Source organism: Oncorhynchus mykiss, chromosome 20 (assembly GCF_057628025.1).
Source record: "Oncorhynchus mykiss isolate SJ-2025 chromosome 20, ASM5762802v1, whole genome shotgun sequence".
NCBI classification, from domain to species: domain Eukaryota; kingdom Metazoa; phylum Chordata; class Actinopteri; order Salmoniformes; family Salmonidae; genus Oncorhynchus; species Oncorhynchus mykiss.
Window position 1 is genome coordinate 4,481,750 of NC_143041.1, and position 17,519 is coordinate 4,499,268.

At 41.1% G+C, this 17,519-nt stretch overlaps 1 protein-coding gene across 2 annotated transcripts in view; it reads left to right on the forward strand.

Moving 5' to 3' along the window:
- casp7 (caspase 7, apoptosis-related cysteine peptidase) overlaps window positions 1-16,995 on the forward strand; it is a 31,533-nt gene extending 14,538 nt beyond the window's left edge. For both annotated transcript variants that reach the window (XM_036955611.2, XM_021575465.3), the window contains exons 3-7: window positions 5,927-6,078; window positions 7,019-7,147; window positions 12,238-12,413; window positions 12,965-13,103; window positions 13,378-16,995. In XM_036955611.2, the coding sequence (XP_036811506.1) occupies window positions 5,927-6,078; window positions 7,019-7,147; window positions 12,238-12,413; window positions 12,965-13,103; window positions 13,378-13,604 (823 nt within the window). In that variant the 3' untranslated portion in view covers window positions 13,605-16,995. The remainder of the gene's footprint in view (window positions 1-5,926; window positions 6,079-7,018; window positions 7,148-12,237; window positions 12,414-12,964; window positions 13,104-13,377) is intronic.
- Window positions 16,996-17,519: the final 524 nt, after the last annotated feature.

Genomic DNA, 17,519 nt, shown 5'->3' on the forward strand with positions numbered 1-17,519 from the left:
TCAAGCCACACTGAACCAGCATGGCTTTCAAAGCATTCTGCAACAATACGCCATCTCATATGGTGTTGGGCTTAGTGGGACGATTATCACTATCACGACTCAACACACCTCCAGGCTGCTTAATGGCTATTTGACCAAGAAGGAGAGTGATGGAGTGCTGCATCAGATGAGATGGCCTTCACAATCACCCAATCCTAATCCAATTGATGAGTTGGACCGCAGAGTGAAGAAAAGCAGCCAACAAGTGCTCAGCATATGTGGGAACTCCTTCAAGACTGTTGGAAAAGTATTCCAGGTGATACTGGTTGAGAGAATGCCAAGAGTGTACAAAGCAGTCAAAGGCAAATTATGGCTACTTTGAAGAATATAAAATATATTTTGATTTGTTTAACACTTTTTGGTAACTTTTTTGGTTATTCTACAATGTAGAAAATAGTTAATGATGATTGGTGTGTCCAAAGTTTTGATTGGTACTGTATATTAACATGAACTTATTGCTTGCCAGATTTTGGTGACGTGTCAATAGATATATGCAAATATCTACTAAGACATAGCAGTGAGACTTGAAATTCTTATCCTTTTTGTATAGATCCAACTCCATCCTGGTGGTGCAGTGTGCTAAGTACACGGCTGGGAAGTAGCAGATCACAAGTAAAATCTCATTGATGACCTTCCTCAAGAAAGATGTAACTAAGTTTGGGCAATAGCCTAATAAAATATTATGATGTAAGTGAACTCAGCAAAAAAAGAAACGTCCCTTTTTCAGGACCCTGTTTTTCAAATTTCGTAAAAATCCAAATAACTTCACAGATCTACATTATAAAGGTTTTAAAAAATGTCTTCCATGCTAGTTCAATGAACCATAAACAATTAATGAACATGCACCTGTGGAACGGTCGTTAAGACACTAACGGCTTACAGACGGTAGGCAATTAAGGTCACAGTTATGAAAGCCTAGGACACTAAAGAGGCCTTTCTACTGACTCTGAAAACACCAAAAGAAAGACGCCCAGGGTCCCTGCTCATCTGCGTGAACATGCCTTAGGCACGCTGCAAGGAGGCATGAGGACTGCAGATGTGGCCAATAAATTGCAATGTCTGTACTGTGAGACGCCTAAGACAGCGCTACAGGGAGACAGGAAGGATAGCGGATTGTCCTTGCAGTGGCAAACCACGTATAACAACACCTGCACAGGATCGGTACATCCGAACATCATACCTGCGGGACAGGTAGAGGATGGCAACAGGTACAGGATGGCAACAACAACTGCCCGAGTTACACCAGGAACGCACAATCCCTCCATCAGTGCTCAGACTGTCCGCAATAGGCTGAGAGGCTGGACTGAGGGCTTGTAGGCCTGTTGTAAGGCAGGTCCTCACCAGACATCACCGGCAACAACGTCGCCTATGGGTACAAAATCGCTGGACCAGACAGGACTGGCAAAAAATGCTCTTCACTGCCGAATCGCGGTTTTGTCTCACCAGGGGTGATGGTCGGATTCGCGGTTATCGTCGAAGGAATGAGCGTTACACCGAGTCCTGTACTCTGGAGCGGGATCGATCTACCATGTTTGGAGGTGGAGGGTCCGTCATGGTCTGGGGCGGTGTGTCACAGCATCATCGGACTGAGCTTGTTGTCATTGCAGGCAATCTCAAAGCTGAGCGTTACAGGGAAGACATCCTCCTCCCTCATGTGGTACCCTTCCTGCAGGCTCATCCTGACATGACCCTCCAGCATGACAAAAGAGGGGAGAGGGGTAACATCTCACAGCAAGAACTGGCAAATCTGGTGCAGTCCATGAGGAGGAGATGCACTGCAATACTTAATGCAGCTGGTGGCCACATCGGAGACGGACTGTTACTTGATTTTGACTTTGTTCAGGGACACAATATTCAATTTCTGTTAGTCACATGTCTGTGGAACTTGTTCAGTTTATGTCTCAGTTGTTGAATCTTGTTATGTTCATACATATTTACGCATGTTAAGTTTGCTGAAAATAAACACAGTTGACAGTGAGAGGATGTTTCTTTTTTGATGAGTTTAGATTAAATTGCCATATGTAGGCTATGCTTATAAATGAAGTAACTTCCTATAATGTTACACTATACATCAATATTAACAGGACATTGCAGTAATGTTTTCAGAACCACTTCCATGATCAATACTATATGTTCTTAGAACATTATTGGTAACGGCATAACATTAAAGAATAACTTATTGGGGTGTCCCTTGATGGAGCGTTTTTCTGTCTTAAGAATGGCAGATTTGCTACAATATGTTGGGCAGCGTCCATAGACATAATGGGAGGTTCCAATATTGTTTTCTTATAACCACTCATTGTATTCTGGCAATATCTGAAGTATATTGAGGGAACATTTTTGGAACAGTCAGAACATCGCTCTAACTTTGAGAGTATTATAGGTATGTTCTGTGCTTGTTGTTATAGGTGTCTTGCATGACACCTCCATCAGCATAAGCAGAACATTCCAGTAATGTTTTCTCATAACCAATTTCATTGAATCTAGGCATGATCGCTGAAGTATGTTTAGGGAACGTTTTTTTTTTTTACGTCATGTCCTAACATCACACTATAACTTTGAGAGTATTGTGGGAATATTCCTTGCTGGTTGGTAAGGGTGTTTTGAATAGCATCTCCATCAGCAAAACACTCCGATGATTTCTCAGAACCACTTCTATATCTCCCACTTTTTGTTGCGGAAATGATGTTTTAACAACATCACTGGAACATTGTGTTATAACATTCCATGGTAACCTAATAATACACTTAGGGGAATGTTCTGTGGTTATATATGAATGTTCCAAGGATAGCCTATTTAATGTCAAACGTTTTCTTAGTTAAAAAAAAAAAAAAGGCCGTTATCAAAAACATTATTGGGATGTTAGGGTTTGATCTAACTAGAAATGAATGGGAATGTTAGCTAATGTCCTGGGAATGTTCCCGGCTTGCTGGGTAGCTATCTGCGTCCGTCTCTGTCATGTTATTTTTCAAGAGCACAATTCCCGCTCACATTTAAGCCCTGAATACTGAAATTCTTGATTTGTTGCGAGGATTTTCGGTCTATAGAGCACCCCTCTCCCCTTTCAAAGTGTCCCAAAAAATCTACCATGTTACCTAGACCTAGTGCTGTTCCCTAGACTACCCCACTTATGGATGTAGCTAGTCTGCTGTTTATAACCATACAGTAACCTATAGTCTGTTATACAGTTTGACCACATATACAGGAACTACTAATAACCATACAGTATAGCTTGTTAATAATCGTATGTGTGTGTGAGAGAGAGAGAGAGGCGGATTCTGTGCTTGTCAGCAGCCATAAAGGCTACGTGCTGCCCTGCCTGACCCCCGCAGAGTGTGCAGGGTCATTTGAATAGGCCTTTAGAAAACTCTGGTTTGGTGTGGTGGCTGCTGACTCAGGGAGCTACAGTGCGCCTCCCCAGTGCACGCAGGCCAAGTCCAGTGTCTATAGAGTATAGAGAGCATGTCAGGATCCTAGTGCACACGAACCGCTCCGTACGCCCCAAAAAATCGACACCTCGAAGTTTAGAGAAGGCAAAAAAACTAAAAAAGGAGCGAGACAAGAGGAGCAACGTATTTCAGATGCAGAGTGGCGTGGCGCTTAATGAGGAACCCAGGTAAGGGACCCCTCCCACCCCCACAGTGCCACAGAGGCAGGGCTCTTTGCCCACTCTCGGACCACTGCTAGGCACTCTGGCACCATGAGGGAGGGGGTGGGGGGCTATGGAAAAGTTCTGGATCACATGTGGGGTATAGTATGGCCTGCTTGGCCATTTTCTGTGTCTGCGTGCATGTGAGCGTGCATGTGCGCATGCGTCTGAGTATGGGGTCCCATTGTTGCAGTTCTTGGGTAACCTGATGACTAGGCTCTTCTAGAACACATGCTGATATTGTGAGCCCAATGCGCTACTGTGGCCTACCTATCTGGATGGGTCCTTTACAGAATGGAAATATGACAGGTCTGTGAGAATTGTCACTCGGGAAGATTTACTCTGTCGGGGACATACTTTGATTCACTTATGACTTCTTAATACCCGAGCTAGCTGAACATGTTGTAACTTTATAATTCACCTGCCAGTGGATTACTTCAACAGATTTGGCCATGACATTAATGCCTCATTTGAAAATGTACGTGCTCAATGGTCTCTGAGTAAGTGGTTCAAGGATGTTTTTGATTCTCATGAATTCTGTGTGTTTGGATGACTTTTTGGCATTCCTGATTTGTTGAAGTCAGCTGAATGTTTTTGAAAAATGTTAGCTTGTCTAATGTTGAAGTAATCAAAGGAGTTGTGTCAAGTTAGCCTTTTCTCAAGGAAGCAGGGCATTCTCTGGATTACCTACTTCCCCAGAAATAGCCTCGAGTAAGAATACTGTTTTTACGGATGTCTCGCTCTTATATCAAGGTCTGATATTTTTTAATCCTTGGTTTTATGTTGAATACAGTGAGGGTCAATAATGTATATATTTTTTCAGTAGCATGTGTGTCATGTCTAATGACTTTAAAAGTGGCATGTATTTTCTTTAAGAATGCCCTGTGTTATGTGGATACTGTTTTGAAGGTGTACTGTTCTATCTAGTGCTTAAAACCTTTTTAAGATTCACCCTTTGAAAGTGATGCCATTCTCTTTGCAGAGGAATTTTGTTGAGTTGTTTACCAGAGGTTATAGACGTAGGCCTGTCCAAACAGGTTGGTCTGTTGGTGCCAGTAATACAAACCATAAGTCAGTCACTATAATACATTGATGTAACTTTACCTGAAACATTTATCCAGGCACCAATGGATACCTACCTATATTTGTCGTCTTTGTCATCACTAGCAGGCTTCCACCGGTTACGTAGCCCTGCACCTTGAGGCTGCTGCCCTATATACATAGACTTGGAATCACTAGCAGGCTTCCACCTTGAGGCTGCTGCCCTATATACATAGACTTGGAATCACTAGCAGGCTTCCACCTTGAGGCTGCTGCCCTATATACATAGACTTGGAATCACTAGCAGACTTCCACCTTGAGGCTGCTGCCCTATATACATAGACTTGGAATCACTAGCAGACTTCCACCTTAAGGCTGCTGCCCTATATACATAGACTTGGAATCACTAGCAGGCTTCCACCTTGATGCTGCTGCCCTATATACATAGACTTGGAATCACTAGCAGGCTTCCACCTTGAGGCTGCTGCCCTATATACATAGACTTGGAATCACTAGCAGGCTTCCACCTTGATGCTGCTGCCCTATATACATAGACTTGGAATCACTAGCAGACTTCCACCTTAAGGCTGCTGCCCTATATACATAGACTTGGAATCACTAGCAGGCTTCCACCTTGATGCTGCTGCCCTATATACATGGACTTGGAATCACTAGCAGACTTCCACCTTGAGGCTGCTGCCCTATATATATATAGACTTGGAATCACTGGCAACTTTAATCATGTTTAAATAATGTTTTACATACTGCTTTACTCATGTGTATATACCGTATTCTATTCTACTGTATTTCAGTCAATGCCACTCTGACATTGAGCAATCTAATATTTATAATTCCACTTAATTCCATTATTTGACTTTTAGATTTGTGTATATTGTTATATACAGTTGGAGCTAGGAACACAAGCATTTTGCTACACCTGCAATAACATCTGCTGAAGGTGTATTTACATTTTTTTTAACCTTTTATTTAACTAGGGAGCCCCGAGTGTTAACTAGGGAGCCCCGCGTGTTAACTAGGGAGCCCCGCGTGTTAACTAGGGAGCCCCGAGTGTTAACTAGGGAGCCCCGAGTGTTAACTAGGGAGCCCCGAGTGTTAACTAGGGAGCCCCGCGTGTGACCAATAAAATGTGATTGAATTAACCTCTTCTTTTTTTCTCTCTCTCTCCCTATGGCTCAGTAAGAAGAATAAGGATGGCAAGACGCGGGAGCAGGACTACTCCTCTGAAAGCCATTACAGAATCGTTTCACCAACATTCCAGTATAAGATGAGCCACCAGCGAGTGGGCAAGTGCATCATAATCAACAACAAGAACTTTGACGAAAAGACGGGTATGGCATCACCTTTTATGTTGACTTGGATACATGGTTGTCTAACACTTTTATATTATCCACACTGCTTTATTAAACTTATACAACACTAATATATTTATGTAACACAGTTACTCTTTATAAGACTGTTCATTTCCACTCAGGGCTCCAGACTGCGACCATTTAGTCGCATTTTGCTTTGAATTGGTCACACCGGTGCAAGCCCCACATTCTACCTGGTCACCTCAATCAGAACATTCCATTTTTTGGTCAAACATTAAGGTGCATTAACGTCATGATTCCTGTAATGAAAGTGTCTGCCCTGCCACTGTGCCTGTTTCACTGGGGCCGGCTGCTGTAATGCGGGAGCCTCACACATTCTCTCTCTTCCCCCCTCGTGCACCCTGAAAAATGCATTCTGCTTGTGTAACATTTCAAAATGCAATTGAGGGAAAAAACGCTACTTTGGAAGTTAACTACCTGATAAAGAGAGGAGGATCTCAGCTTTCTGAAACCCTATTTTTGACAGTAAAATATATATATTTTTAAATACAGGACTGTCAACTCAATTCATGACAATCACTGGATTAGGTTGAATATCAACATTTCTTGAGTCATACATTGCTGATTGGACATAGTGTTCAATAAATAAGTTGTTACATCTAACATCTCAGTATTCTATGACACATCTTGAAAGACTTTTTAATGACTTTATAAGGTGATTACTCTTATTGTTTCTATTGCGTGACACTGCAATTTTGTTTATTTTTGGGTGCGACCAAATTATGGGCTCGTGCCACCAACTGAAAAAGTTAGTGGCACCAGTGCCAATAGGGGAAAATGTTAGTCTGGAGCCCTGCCATTTGATATAGCTTGATTTTAGTGGCCTATTGTATAACACTGTGTAAGCTATACTCTGTACATGTAGAGTACAGTGAATGCTGTTCATATTGTCTGTCAGGGATGAATGTACGCAATGGCACGGATCGAGACGCAGGCGAACTGTTTAAGTGCTTTAAGAGCCTGGGCTTCGACGTCTGCATCTACAACGACCAGACGTGTGAGAAGATGGAGCGTCTTCTCCGAGAGGGTGAGTAACACACCGAGTACATATTGTCTGTAGGCCTGACATCAGTATCTATTCTAGGGGCGACTTCAGTGAGAGTACCCTGTCTCACTGTCACCCCCCCTACAGTTCCAGTGCATACATTTTCAAACAGGGCACCAACACCATCACATTCTCTTTTAGTGCTGTTTAGGGCTGACACAATTCAGTCGATTGGCTGTTGGTCGAGATTTCTTTAGACAAGCAGTAGGGGGAAAATTATTTATAATACTGGTGTACAAGACACCACTCAGACAGGCGCAAATCAGAGAGGACTGATCCATTTGTGGAGTCCATGGGGATGGCACAGTCCATCAGACTAAAACATGTGCTCCTGAAATTATATATGGTTACAGTGCCTTGCGAAAGTATTCGGCCCCCTTGAACTTTGCGACCTTTTGCCACATTTCAGGCTTCAAACATAAAGATATAAAACTGTATTTTTTTGTGAAGAATCAACAACAAGTGGGACACAATCATGAAGTGGAACGACATTTATTGGATATTTCAAACTTTTTTAACAAATCAAAAACTGAAAAATTGGGCGTGCAAAATTATTCATCCCCTTTACTTTCAGTGCAGCAAACTCTCTCCAGAAGTTCAGTGAGGATCTCTGAATGATCCAATGTTGACCTAAATGACTAATGATGATAAATACAATCCACCTGTGTGTAATCAAGTCTCCGTATAAATGCACCTGCACTGTGATAGTCTCAGAGGTCCGTTAAAAGCGCAGAGAGCATCATGAAGAACAAGGAACACACCAGGCAGGTCCGAGATACTGTTGTGAAGAAGTTTAAAGCCGGATTTGGATACAAAAAGATTTCCCAAGCTTTAAACATCCCAAGGAGCACTGTGCAAGCGATAATATTGAAATGGAAGGAGTATCAGACCACTGCAAATCTACCAAGACCTGGCCGTCCCTCTAAACTTTCAGCTCATACAAGGAGAAGACTGATCAGAGATGCAGCCAAGAGGCCCATGATCACTCTGGATGAACTGCAGAGATCTACAGCTGAGGTGGGAGACTCTGTCCATAGGACAACAATCAGTCGAATATTGCACAAATCTGGCCTTTATGGAAGAGTGGCAAGAAGAAAGCCATTTCTTAAAGATATCCATTAAAAGTGTCGTTTAAAGTTTGCCACAAGCCACCTGGGAGACACACCAAACATGTGGAAGAAGGTGCTCTGGTCAGATGAAACCAAAATTGAACTTTTTGGCAACAATGCAAAACGTTATGTTTGGCGTAAAAGCAACACAGCTGAACACACCATCCCCACTGTCAAACATGGTGGTGGCAGCATCATGGTTTGGGCCTGCTTTTCTTCAGCAGGGACAGAGAAGATGGTTAACATTGATGGGAAGATGGATGGAGCCAAATACAGGACCATTCTGGAAGAAAACCTGATGGAGTCTGCAAAAGACCTGAGACTGGGACGGAGATTTGTCTTCCAACAAGACAATGATCCAAAACATAAAGCAAAATCTACAATGGAATGGTTCAAAAATAAACATATCCAGGTGTTAGAATGGCCAAGTCAAAGTCCAGACCTGAATCCAATCGAGAATCTGTGGAAAGAACTGAAAACTGCTGTTCACAAATGCTCTCCATCCAACCTCACTGAGCTCGAGCTGTTTTGCAAGGAGGAATGGGAAGAAAATTCAGTCTCTTGATGTGCAAAACTGATAGACATACCCCAAGCGACTTACAGCTGTAATCGCAGCAAAAGGTGGCGCTACAAAGTATTAACTTAAGGGGGCTGAATAATTTTGCACGCCCAATTTTTCAGTTTTTGATGTTAAAAAAGTTTGAAATATCCAATAAATGTCGTTCCACTTCATGATTGTGTCCCACTTGTTGTTAATTCTTCACAAAAAAATACAGTTTTATATCTTTGTTTGAAGCCTGAAATGTGGCAAAAGGTCGCAAAGTTCAAGGGGGGCGGATACTTTCGCAAGGCACTGTATATTATGTAAGAACAGTGCTGCAACACTAATGTGACATTATTTTATTACAAATTCGCTTTCTCCCGCATTGGACAGTGGTCGGTTCTGAAACACATCAGTGCGCTGTTGAAATGGCGCCTTTTCCTAGACCTTGTTGCTATGTGCATAATAGCCAAGTTAACCAGGGGAGGCAGCAGTGGAGTTAGGAGATGAGAAAACAGCCCTTGCCTTAATTGTCTTTGGAAAGTGAGGAGAGAGGAAACCCCAACATAATTAGTTCTATAATCAACAGCCTAACTGTTAAATGTGCCTGGCTTTATACATCATCCACAGACAGTTGCAGTCGGAAGTTTGCATACACTTGGGTTGGAGTCATTAAAACTCGTTTTTCAACCACTCCACATCTCTTGTTAACAAATTATAGTTTTGGCAAGTCGGTTAGGACATCTACTTTGTGCATGACAAGTAATTTTTCCATCAATTGTTTACAGACAGATTATTTCACTTATAATTCACTGTATCACAATTCCAGTGGGTCAGAAGTTTACATACACTAAGTTGACTGTGCCTTTAATTAAACAGCTTGGAAAATTATTGCCATGGCTTTAGAAGCTTCTGAGTCAATTGGAGGTGGACCTGTGGATGTATTTCAAGGCCTACCTTCAAACTCGGTGCCTCTTTGCTTGACGACATGGGAAAATCAAAAGCCAAGACCTCAGAAAAAAAATTGTAGACTGGTTCATCCTTGAGAGCAATGTCCAAATGCCTGAAGGTACCACGTTCATCTGTACAAACAATAGTACGCAAGTATAAACACCATGGGACCACGCAGCCGTTACACTCAGGAAGGAGACTCATTCTGTCTCCTAGAGATGAACGTACTTTGGTGCGAAAAGTGCAAATCGATCCCAGAACAACAGCAAAGGACCTTGTGAAGATGCTGGAGGAAACAAGTACAAAAGTATCTACATCCACAGTAAAAACAAGTCCTATATTGACATGAGCTGAAAGGCCGCTCAGCAAGGGAAAAAAAGCCAGACTACGGTTTGCCACTGCACATGGGGACAAAGATTGTAGTTTTTGGAGAAATGTCCTCTGGTCTGATGAAACAAAAATAGAACTGTTTGGCCATAATGACCATCATTATGTTTGGAGGAAAAAGAGGGAGGCTTGCAAGCCGAAGAACACCATCCCAACCGTGAAGCACTTCCAAAGTTGTGGCAAAATGGCTTAAGGACAACAAAGTCAAGGTATTGGAGTGGCCATCACAAAGCCCTGACCTCAATCGTATAGCACATTTGTGGGCAGAATTGAAAAAGCTTGTGTGAGCAAGGAGGCCTACAAACCTGACTCGGTTACACCAGCTCTGTTAAGCGGAATGGGCCAAAATTCACCCAACTTATTGTGGGAAGCTTGTGGAAGGCTACCCAAAACATTTGACCCAAGTTTAAATTGTTTAAGGCAATGCTACCAAATGCATGTAAAATTCTGACCCACTGGGAATGTGATGAAAGAAGTAAAATCCTAAAACAGGGAATTTTTACTAGGATTAAATGTCAGGATTTGTGATAAACTGAGTTTAAATGTATTTGGCTAAGGTGTATGTAAACTTCTGACTTTAACTGTGCATCTACAGAAATAAGACAGATCCTGCTTATGTTGCCTGTTTTAGTATTTATTTGTTTAATAGCCTATTGAGTCCTTGAGCATCAAGTCTAATGTAACCACATGTCAGATAAACAATTTCACAAATTCAGCTGTTTTTAATATTTGTTATGCTGTAATAGTCATATAATATTTTTTCCCCTCTGGTGTTGCTTAGAATTGATTTAGTGTTTACACTGTTCCAAATGGGTATTTATTATTATTTTATGATGATGACATTACTTATTATAATGATCATCAGTAGGCCTAAGCGCGCATCCTGTTTAATCCTGTCTTAATACTGGAATTAACTTAGGCCTATATCAATCAATCATTTACGAGTCATTCATGATTTGAAATGCAATCAAGCATTTTAGTTTTAAAATAAAATAACAAAGCGACCTATTGAATAATTAGCGTCAACAATAAATAGGCCTAAACCGTTTCCATTTCAGAATTTGCATATACGACTGAATGCGACTACAGTCAGTCTTTGCTGTACTAAAGGTTTTACAAAAAAAACGTTACAACAGACTCTGGTACACTTATTTATTTTGTGTTTAATTGATAAATGATATTGTAACCTAACAGCACCTGTTTGACAAGCACTCAGCGCTGGCTCCTTACTTTATTTTTCTTGATCTCCAGTATTTTCCACAACGACTCACATTTACTCCCTTTTTAACGCCTGAGCAACCAGTAAACATTCCCCCATTTTGAGTTTATTTATCATGTCTGCATCCGTTTTGCTGTTACGTGTTCAGAGTTTATAACCAATTTATTGATGTGATTATGATAGGCTATAGGTCAGGCCCTATTGGTCACGTGCATGCGATGTGTACATGTGTCATGTAAAGAGAGCAAGGGTTGAGGGAATAGGGAATGTTTTTCCTAAATAAATTAGGGATTTCGGTAACAACTTTTCAGTCCGAAAGGTTGTAATTATGTTGCAGCTTCAGCAACATGGGATACACACTGATGTTCTGTGGTGATCGCTACAGCAGGGAGGAGAGAGAGACAATGGGTTCTAGTCAGTCACTCACTGCCTTTAAAAATATATTTTTAACCACAGTGCTTTTTAACACAGCGCTGCAAGTCTGTGCCCAGCACAATCAAATCAATTGCGGTCGGACTCCCTCTAGTCATTTGTGTGTCTTAATTATGTAATCAAACAGTTTGCTTAAATCTTCTTTTTTTTAAACACAAAGGATGGAAAGATATGGAAAAACACACATTTGAAAATGTGGGCCAATTGATTGGTTGAAAGAAGTGCTATAGTGCTATTGCTTAAATCCCCTCGTTTCTCCTCGCCTGTATAACGGAGTAGCTATTTAGCCTTTTTTGCAACCTTTTATTTACTTTTTATTGACATCTCACATAAATAAGGGTGACAATAAATAGGAAACTGGGAATGGCAATGCATTTAAAACGTTTATTTAACCCTAAAAGTGTGTGTGTGTGTGTGTGTGTGTGTGTCCTAGCCTCAGAGGAGGACCACAGCGACAGCTCCTGCTTTGCTTGCATCCTGCTGAGTCACGGTGAGGAGGGTATGATCTATGGCACTGACGGAGCCATGCCCATCAAGAGCATGACCTCACTCTTCAGGGGTGACATGTGCAAGAGTCTAGTGGGCAAGCCCAAACTCTTCTTCATCCAGGTGAGGGCCAAAGCCAACACTGGGCTGGGCAGCTTCACAAAGCCCAGGCTTTTGTTCTAGCTAGGCTTGATTAAAGCATTTATTGTTGAGTTTCTTAAACTTGTAGATGATTAATCATGGTTAAATATGGTCAGTTGGCACCTGGTTCGAACCAGAACGTGAAAGGTTGTCTAACCCTAGAATACAAGATGCTGATTTTCTTTTTCATATGTTTTGAGATTTTACAATTTATTTGAGGTGAAGATTATTAGGTCATAGGGCAAACTAGATAGTTTACCCCATGTCTGTTAGTGAGCTGTGCAGTGTTTTGAAATAAAAGGACTTGTAAATAATTTATGGTGTTCCACAAGCTTGAATTACAGGACCTCTTATTTTTAGAAATGTATATAGATTATGGTTATCCCATTTATATGCAAGGTGACTGTTGTTTTTCTTGATGGACAGATTACTAACTATACAGCCATATTTGTAGAACTTAATAAGACATATTGCCCTTTTTACTAGGTCCTTGAAAAGATATTCCTGATCTCAACTTTCATTTGATTCACCAGGCTTGTCGAGGTTCTGAGTTCGATGATGGCATACAGACTGATTCCGGGCCCCCCAATGATACCCTGGAAACGGATGCAAATCCCAGGCACAAGATTCCTGTCGAGGCAGATTTCCTTTTTGCCTACTCCACCGTGCCAGGTAACCCACAGCATTCTTGTACATTTCCAGCTAAACTAGTTCGCCCGCTCCTAAATGTTCCTTGCACCGATAGTCTGACAGAAATCCCACAGCCACCATCTCTACCTCACACCCTGGTTGTTCCAATCAACCATGGTAGCTGGTAACGCACATCCACTATCCAGTTGTTTTCATAGTGTTTGTTACTGTGTGAGAGAATCTGTCTGTGCACTTGTAAAGTGTGTGAGCGCACATCAGTGCCAATTGGAGAGAGTGACGCAACTACTCTTCCCAGGGTACTATTCGTGGAGGAACCCTGGGCGCGGCTCCTGGTTTGTCCAGGCACTCTGCAACGTCCTCAATGAGTTTGGTAAGCAGCTGGAGATCATGCAGATCCTCACACGTGTCAACTACATGGTAGCCACCAGCTTCGAGTCCTGGTCCGAGGACCCACGTTTCAGCGAGAAGAAGCAGATCCCCTGCGTGGTCTCCATGCTGACCAAGGAGCTGTATTTTAACTGACCGTCATTGACCACAGACTGATGAGACTAACTAAACCACGCACTAACCGAGCGGTCTCAAAATTCAGGGTTGATCCAGGTCCAGCAGGATGCTGCGCGGTTTGGGAGAGAATGCCGTTTTGCACGTGTAGCGTAGCTGGGCACAAAACAAGCTCTCCAAATAAATTTCTACAGTGGCACGCTGCGTTCATGTGTTGGTGGTGATACTTGCCTCTTCAGGTTATTCCTAGGAATAATGATGTCACATTTGATCTGGTTTTTGTCAACAGGCTGTGTGAAATATCCATGTTATTTTACTGACCCGGGAAATTTGCTGCCAGTTTTGTAGGGTTGTTAAAAGGTTAGAAATCAGTTATCTGAAATCTGTAATATCTGAAAATGTTCTTGTTCATTTTCCAGCTTGTCCAAATTTGGACATGCGTACAAGCATTTGATTGATTGGCCAAGATCCCAGCTAACATTATTTATGCCTCAGGGCATTTATTTTAGTTTTGGAGGGAAGGGGGCATTTCTTGACATGAAGTAGATTACTAGAGACATTGGCCATGTCCGAAAACTGGCTTGCCTACTACTCAAGCTGCATACTGTGGTACTGATAGTACTACATACTATTTAGATTGCACTGTTCAGTAAAAATAAATGCAGTAAGCTACACATATCAGCATACTAGGCTCATCCTACTAAGAATGCCTAATCTAATGCGCAATTGCGTTGAGTCCTGCCATTATCAGCTGTTGTCAGACACGTGGGTCTCGAAAGACGGTTCTTCTTCTTGTGCAGCAAATTCTGCTAGATGAAAAGCTGAAATAAGTATGACATCTTGGCATTTTAAAGCGTACTAAAGTTCACATAATATAAAACTAAACATTTTTGGCATACTCAACATGCCTTCTATTTAGAACGCAAGTATGGGTAATTGGACACTGCCACTGTGTTTATGAAACACCGTACCTGAACGTTCTACAAGTGTTTGGGGATTATTTGCTGACATTATACAACCACACGGAAACCAGATCAAACAATCCCTGTAAGGATCCTAGTTGGTTGGGAGAGCCACGTCTCATTAAGTGTGTAAGGACATCAGACTATTAGAGGGGACTTGCTTATCGCGGCAGCATAATAGTTGTCGAAGAATGTAGGCTACACGGGTCAGTACCTTATGAAAGATCACGGCAATATGCTGAATTTCAACTGAATCAGGAGGGTAGCGGCTGGAAAATGTACAATTTACATTTTTGGCTATTTGTCTTAATGTTTTTATAATATCATTAATCCTAAACAGGGATTAGGTCTCACTCAAAGAGCAATCACTTGTCATATGATCCCATGTAACAGAGGTAACAAAGTCAAGTACGAATAATTTAACTATTCATACCAAGAATGCACTCCCAGCAGTGACTGTTAAAGATTACATTTTACTGTCATCCTCAGGTTTCTTTGTGAGTGAGATTTATTTTTTGTGGATTTTGAGTTTCACTGGCACAATTGCCAGGAAAGAGTGCTAATCTGTTGCATGAAAAAAAAAAACGTTATGTGTTTTTTCGTTAAGGGCACAGGAAATGTTCCATCATACCACAAGCAAGGAGGATTTGAGATTTTGCCAGTTTATATGTACACACATTAATTCATTAGGTTGAAGATGATGAAGCTTGTCAGTAAACTTTATCCACTGGAGTCAATGTATTTAAAATGAGTATACAAAACATTAAGAACACCTGCCCTTCCCGCGACATAGACTGACCAGATGAAAGCTATGATCCCTTACTGATTAGTTAAATCCACTTCAATCAGTATATGTGAAGGGGAGGAGACGGGCTAAAGAAGAATTTGTAAGCCTTGAGACATAGATTGTGCATGTGTTCCATTGAGAGGGTGAATGGGCAAGACAAGATTTAAGCACCTTTAAACGGGATATGGTATTAGGTGCCTTTGCACCGGTTTGTGTGAAGAACTGCAACGCTTCTGTGTTTATCAAGAATGGTCCACCACGCAAAGGACATCCAGCCAACTTGACACAACTGTGGGAAGCATTGGAGTCAACATGGGCCAGTATCCCTGTGGAACGCTTTCCACACCTTGTAGAGTCCATGCCCCAATAAACTGTTCTGAGGGCAACTCGGTATTAGTAAGGTGTTCCTAATGTTTGGTATACCCAGTATACATGATCAATATATGGCTTGTTATCAATGTCTTCTTATCAATGGCCAAGGATAATGAAACTTTTCTTTTGAAAGGCCCCTTTGTTGGCCTACAAATTCACTCATTTCGTTGCTTGTAAAAATGATGTATGCCTGAATTTGTTTGTCAAAATGGAGGAAGTCCATGTGATAAGTGAACTGAATCTGGTCTCAAAGCACAAATGACCACATTGTTTCACTGTATATCAGTGTGGTACATTGTCAGTTATTACCACGGTTAAAGACACCTTGCATTGTCCTTCAATTAAAACATCTAATTCATTAACATTTTACATACGTGAAATGTATGAAAGTTTATACAACTGAAACACAAAACGTTTGTTAAATGTTATTCTCATGACAATTGATAAATGGTTTGAGTGTCCAACAGTCACATACATTTGATCATTAATACCTTCAATTGACAGCACTTTGGTGGCCTTCAAAAGCACACATACATATTTAAGGTCGTCATGGCATATCCACTGCATGTTTGTCCCAAAGTCAGAAATACTCTGTCATCTGCAGAGGCAGCTATTACTGGTGGTGACAAGTGTTATCATTCACAATTCATATGTCTCAATTCGCACACTGCATTCTTCCAATGTTGCTGCAACGTTCAATTTACAGGATTGCTTCCATAGTTTGCTAGTAACTTTGGGAAAACATCCGGTGCTAGCTTCGCTATTCCCCCCCCATCTTAGTTTTATTGCAGTCTTTTTTTGTTTTTACCTGATTACACAATACTTCTATGAACCACAGTAGTGAACAGTATGCTGGCGACTGAGTAGACATTTTACACATACCTGTCAATCACACAGATGGCACTCTTGAATCCTCTCGACACATGAATCTCTTATCAGTGATGTAGTGCCCATTCTGTATTGAAAGGAGTGTTAGCTCCACTTGTTTTGGAATGGAATTTAAGGGAAAAATCATATTTTTAGAAATAATATTTTTTAAATGCTTTCTGGTGTTAAATGCTATTGTCCACATTAATATATTATAAAAGATTTGGAAAAACAAATATATAGTATAGGGAGATGAACCCCCCACCACCCAAAAAATGTTTTTATTGTGAATTTACTAAATATTGCCATACTCTGCAGCCCCCTTTGAATCTGGGGCAATACAATGTTTAAATTACTTCACATCAAATGAATGCCTATCTTAACACACTTTTATTGTATTAAACATGAAGATTCTATTGTGAAATGAGTAGTGTGGTTATTTTTGTCATTTTGTGTCGTATAACGTCGTATAATCATGCTAATCCTGGATTTACAATCTATCAATTCAGTTCAATTGAAAACTTTCAGAGATGCCTAAGGGCCTGCACACCAAGTCCGAAGGGTGTAAAAACAATCGTTTCACCATTAGGTGGGTGTTTTCAAGTTCTGGGAAATGTATTTAGGCTAGTCAGCCTGATCTGCTACAGCTAGGTGAGTGAATTGTTTTGCTACTTGAAATAAAACGTAACCCTAACAAACCACAGGAATAGATTTTTTTCTTTACACACATACAACTAGAATTGTCATATCACTGGCGATCAGGAGTACCTTTTTGTATGCAAAATTAGGCCCATCCCTCTTGACATGTTATTTGGTCCCACTTATCAGTAAAATCTTGAGACCTCCCACAATCCTTATAGTTTACAGTAGTGTTTGACAGAAAGAATCCTATACTAACATATATTTGTTTTGTGAGTTCTAAAAATAAAAACCTTCCCCATCCGGCAG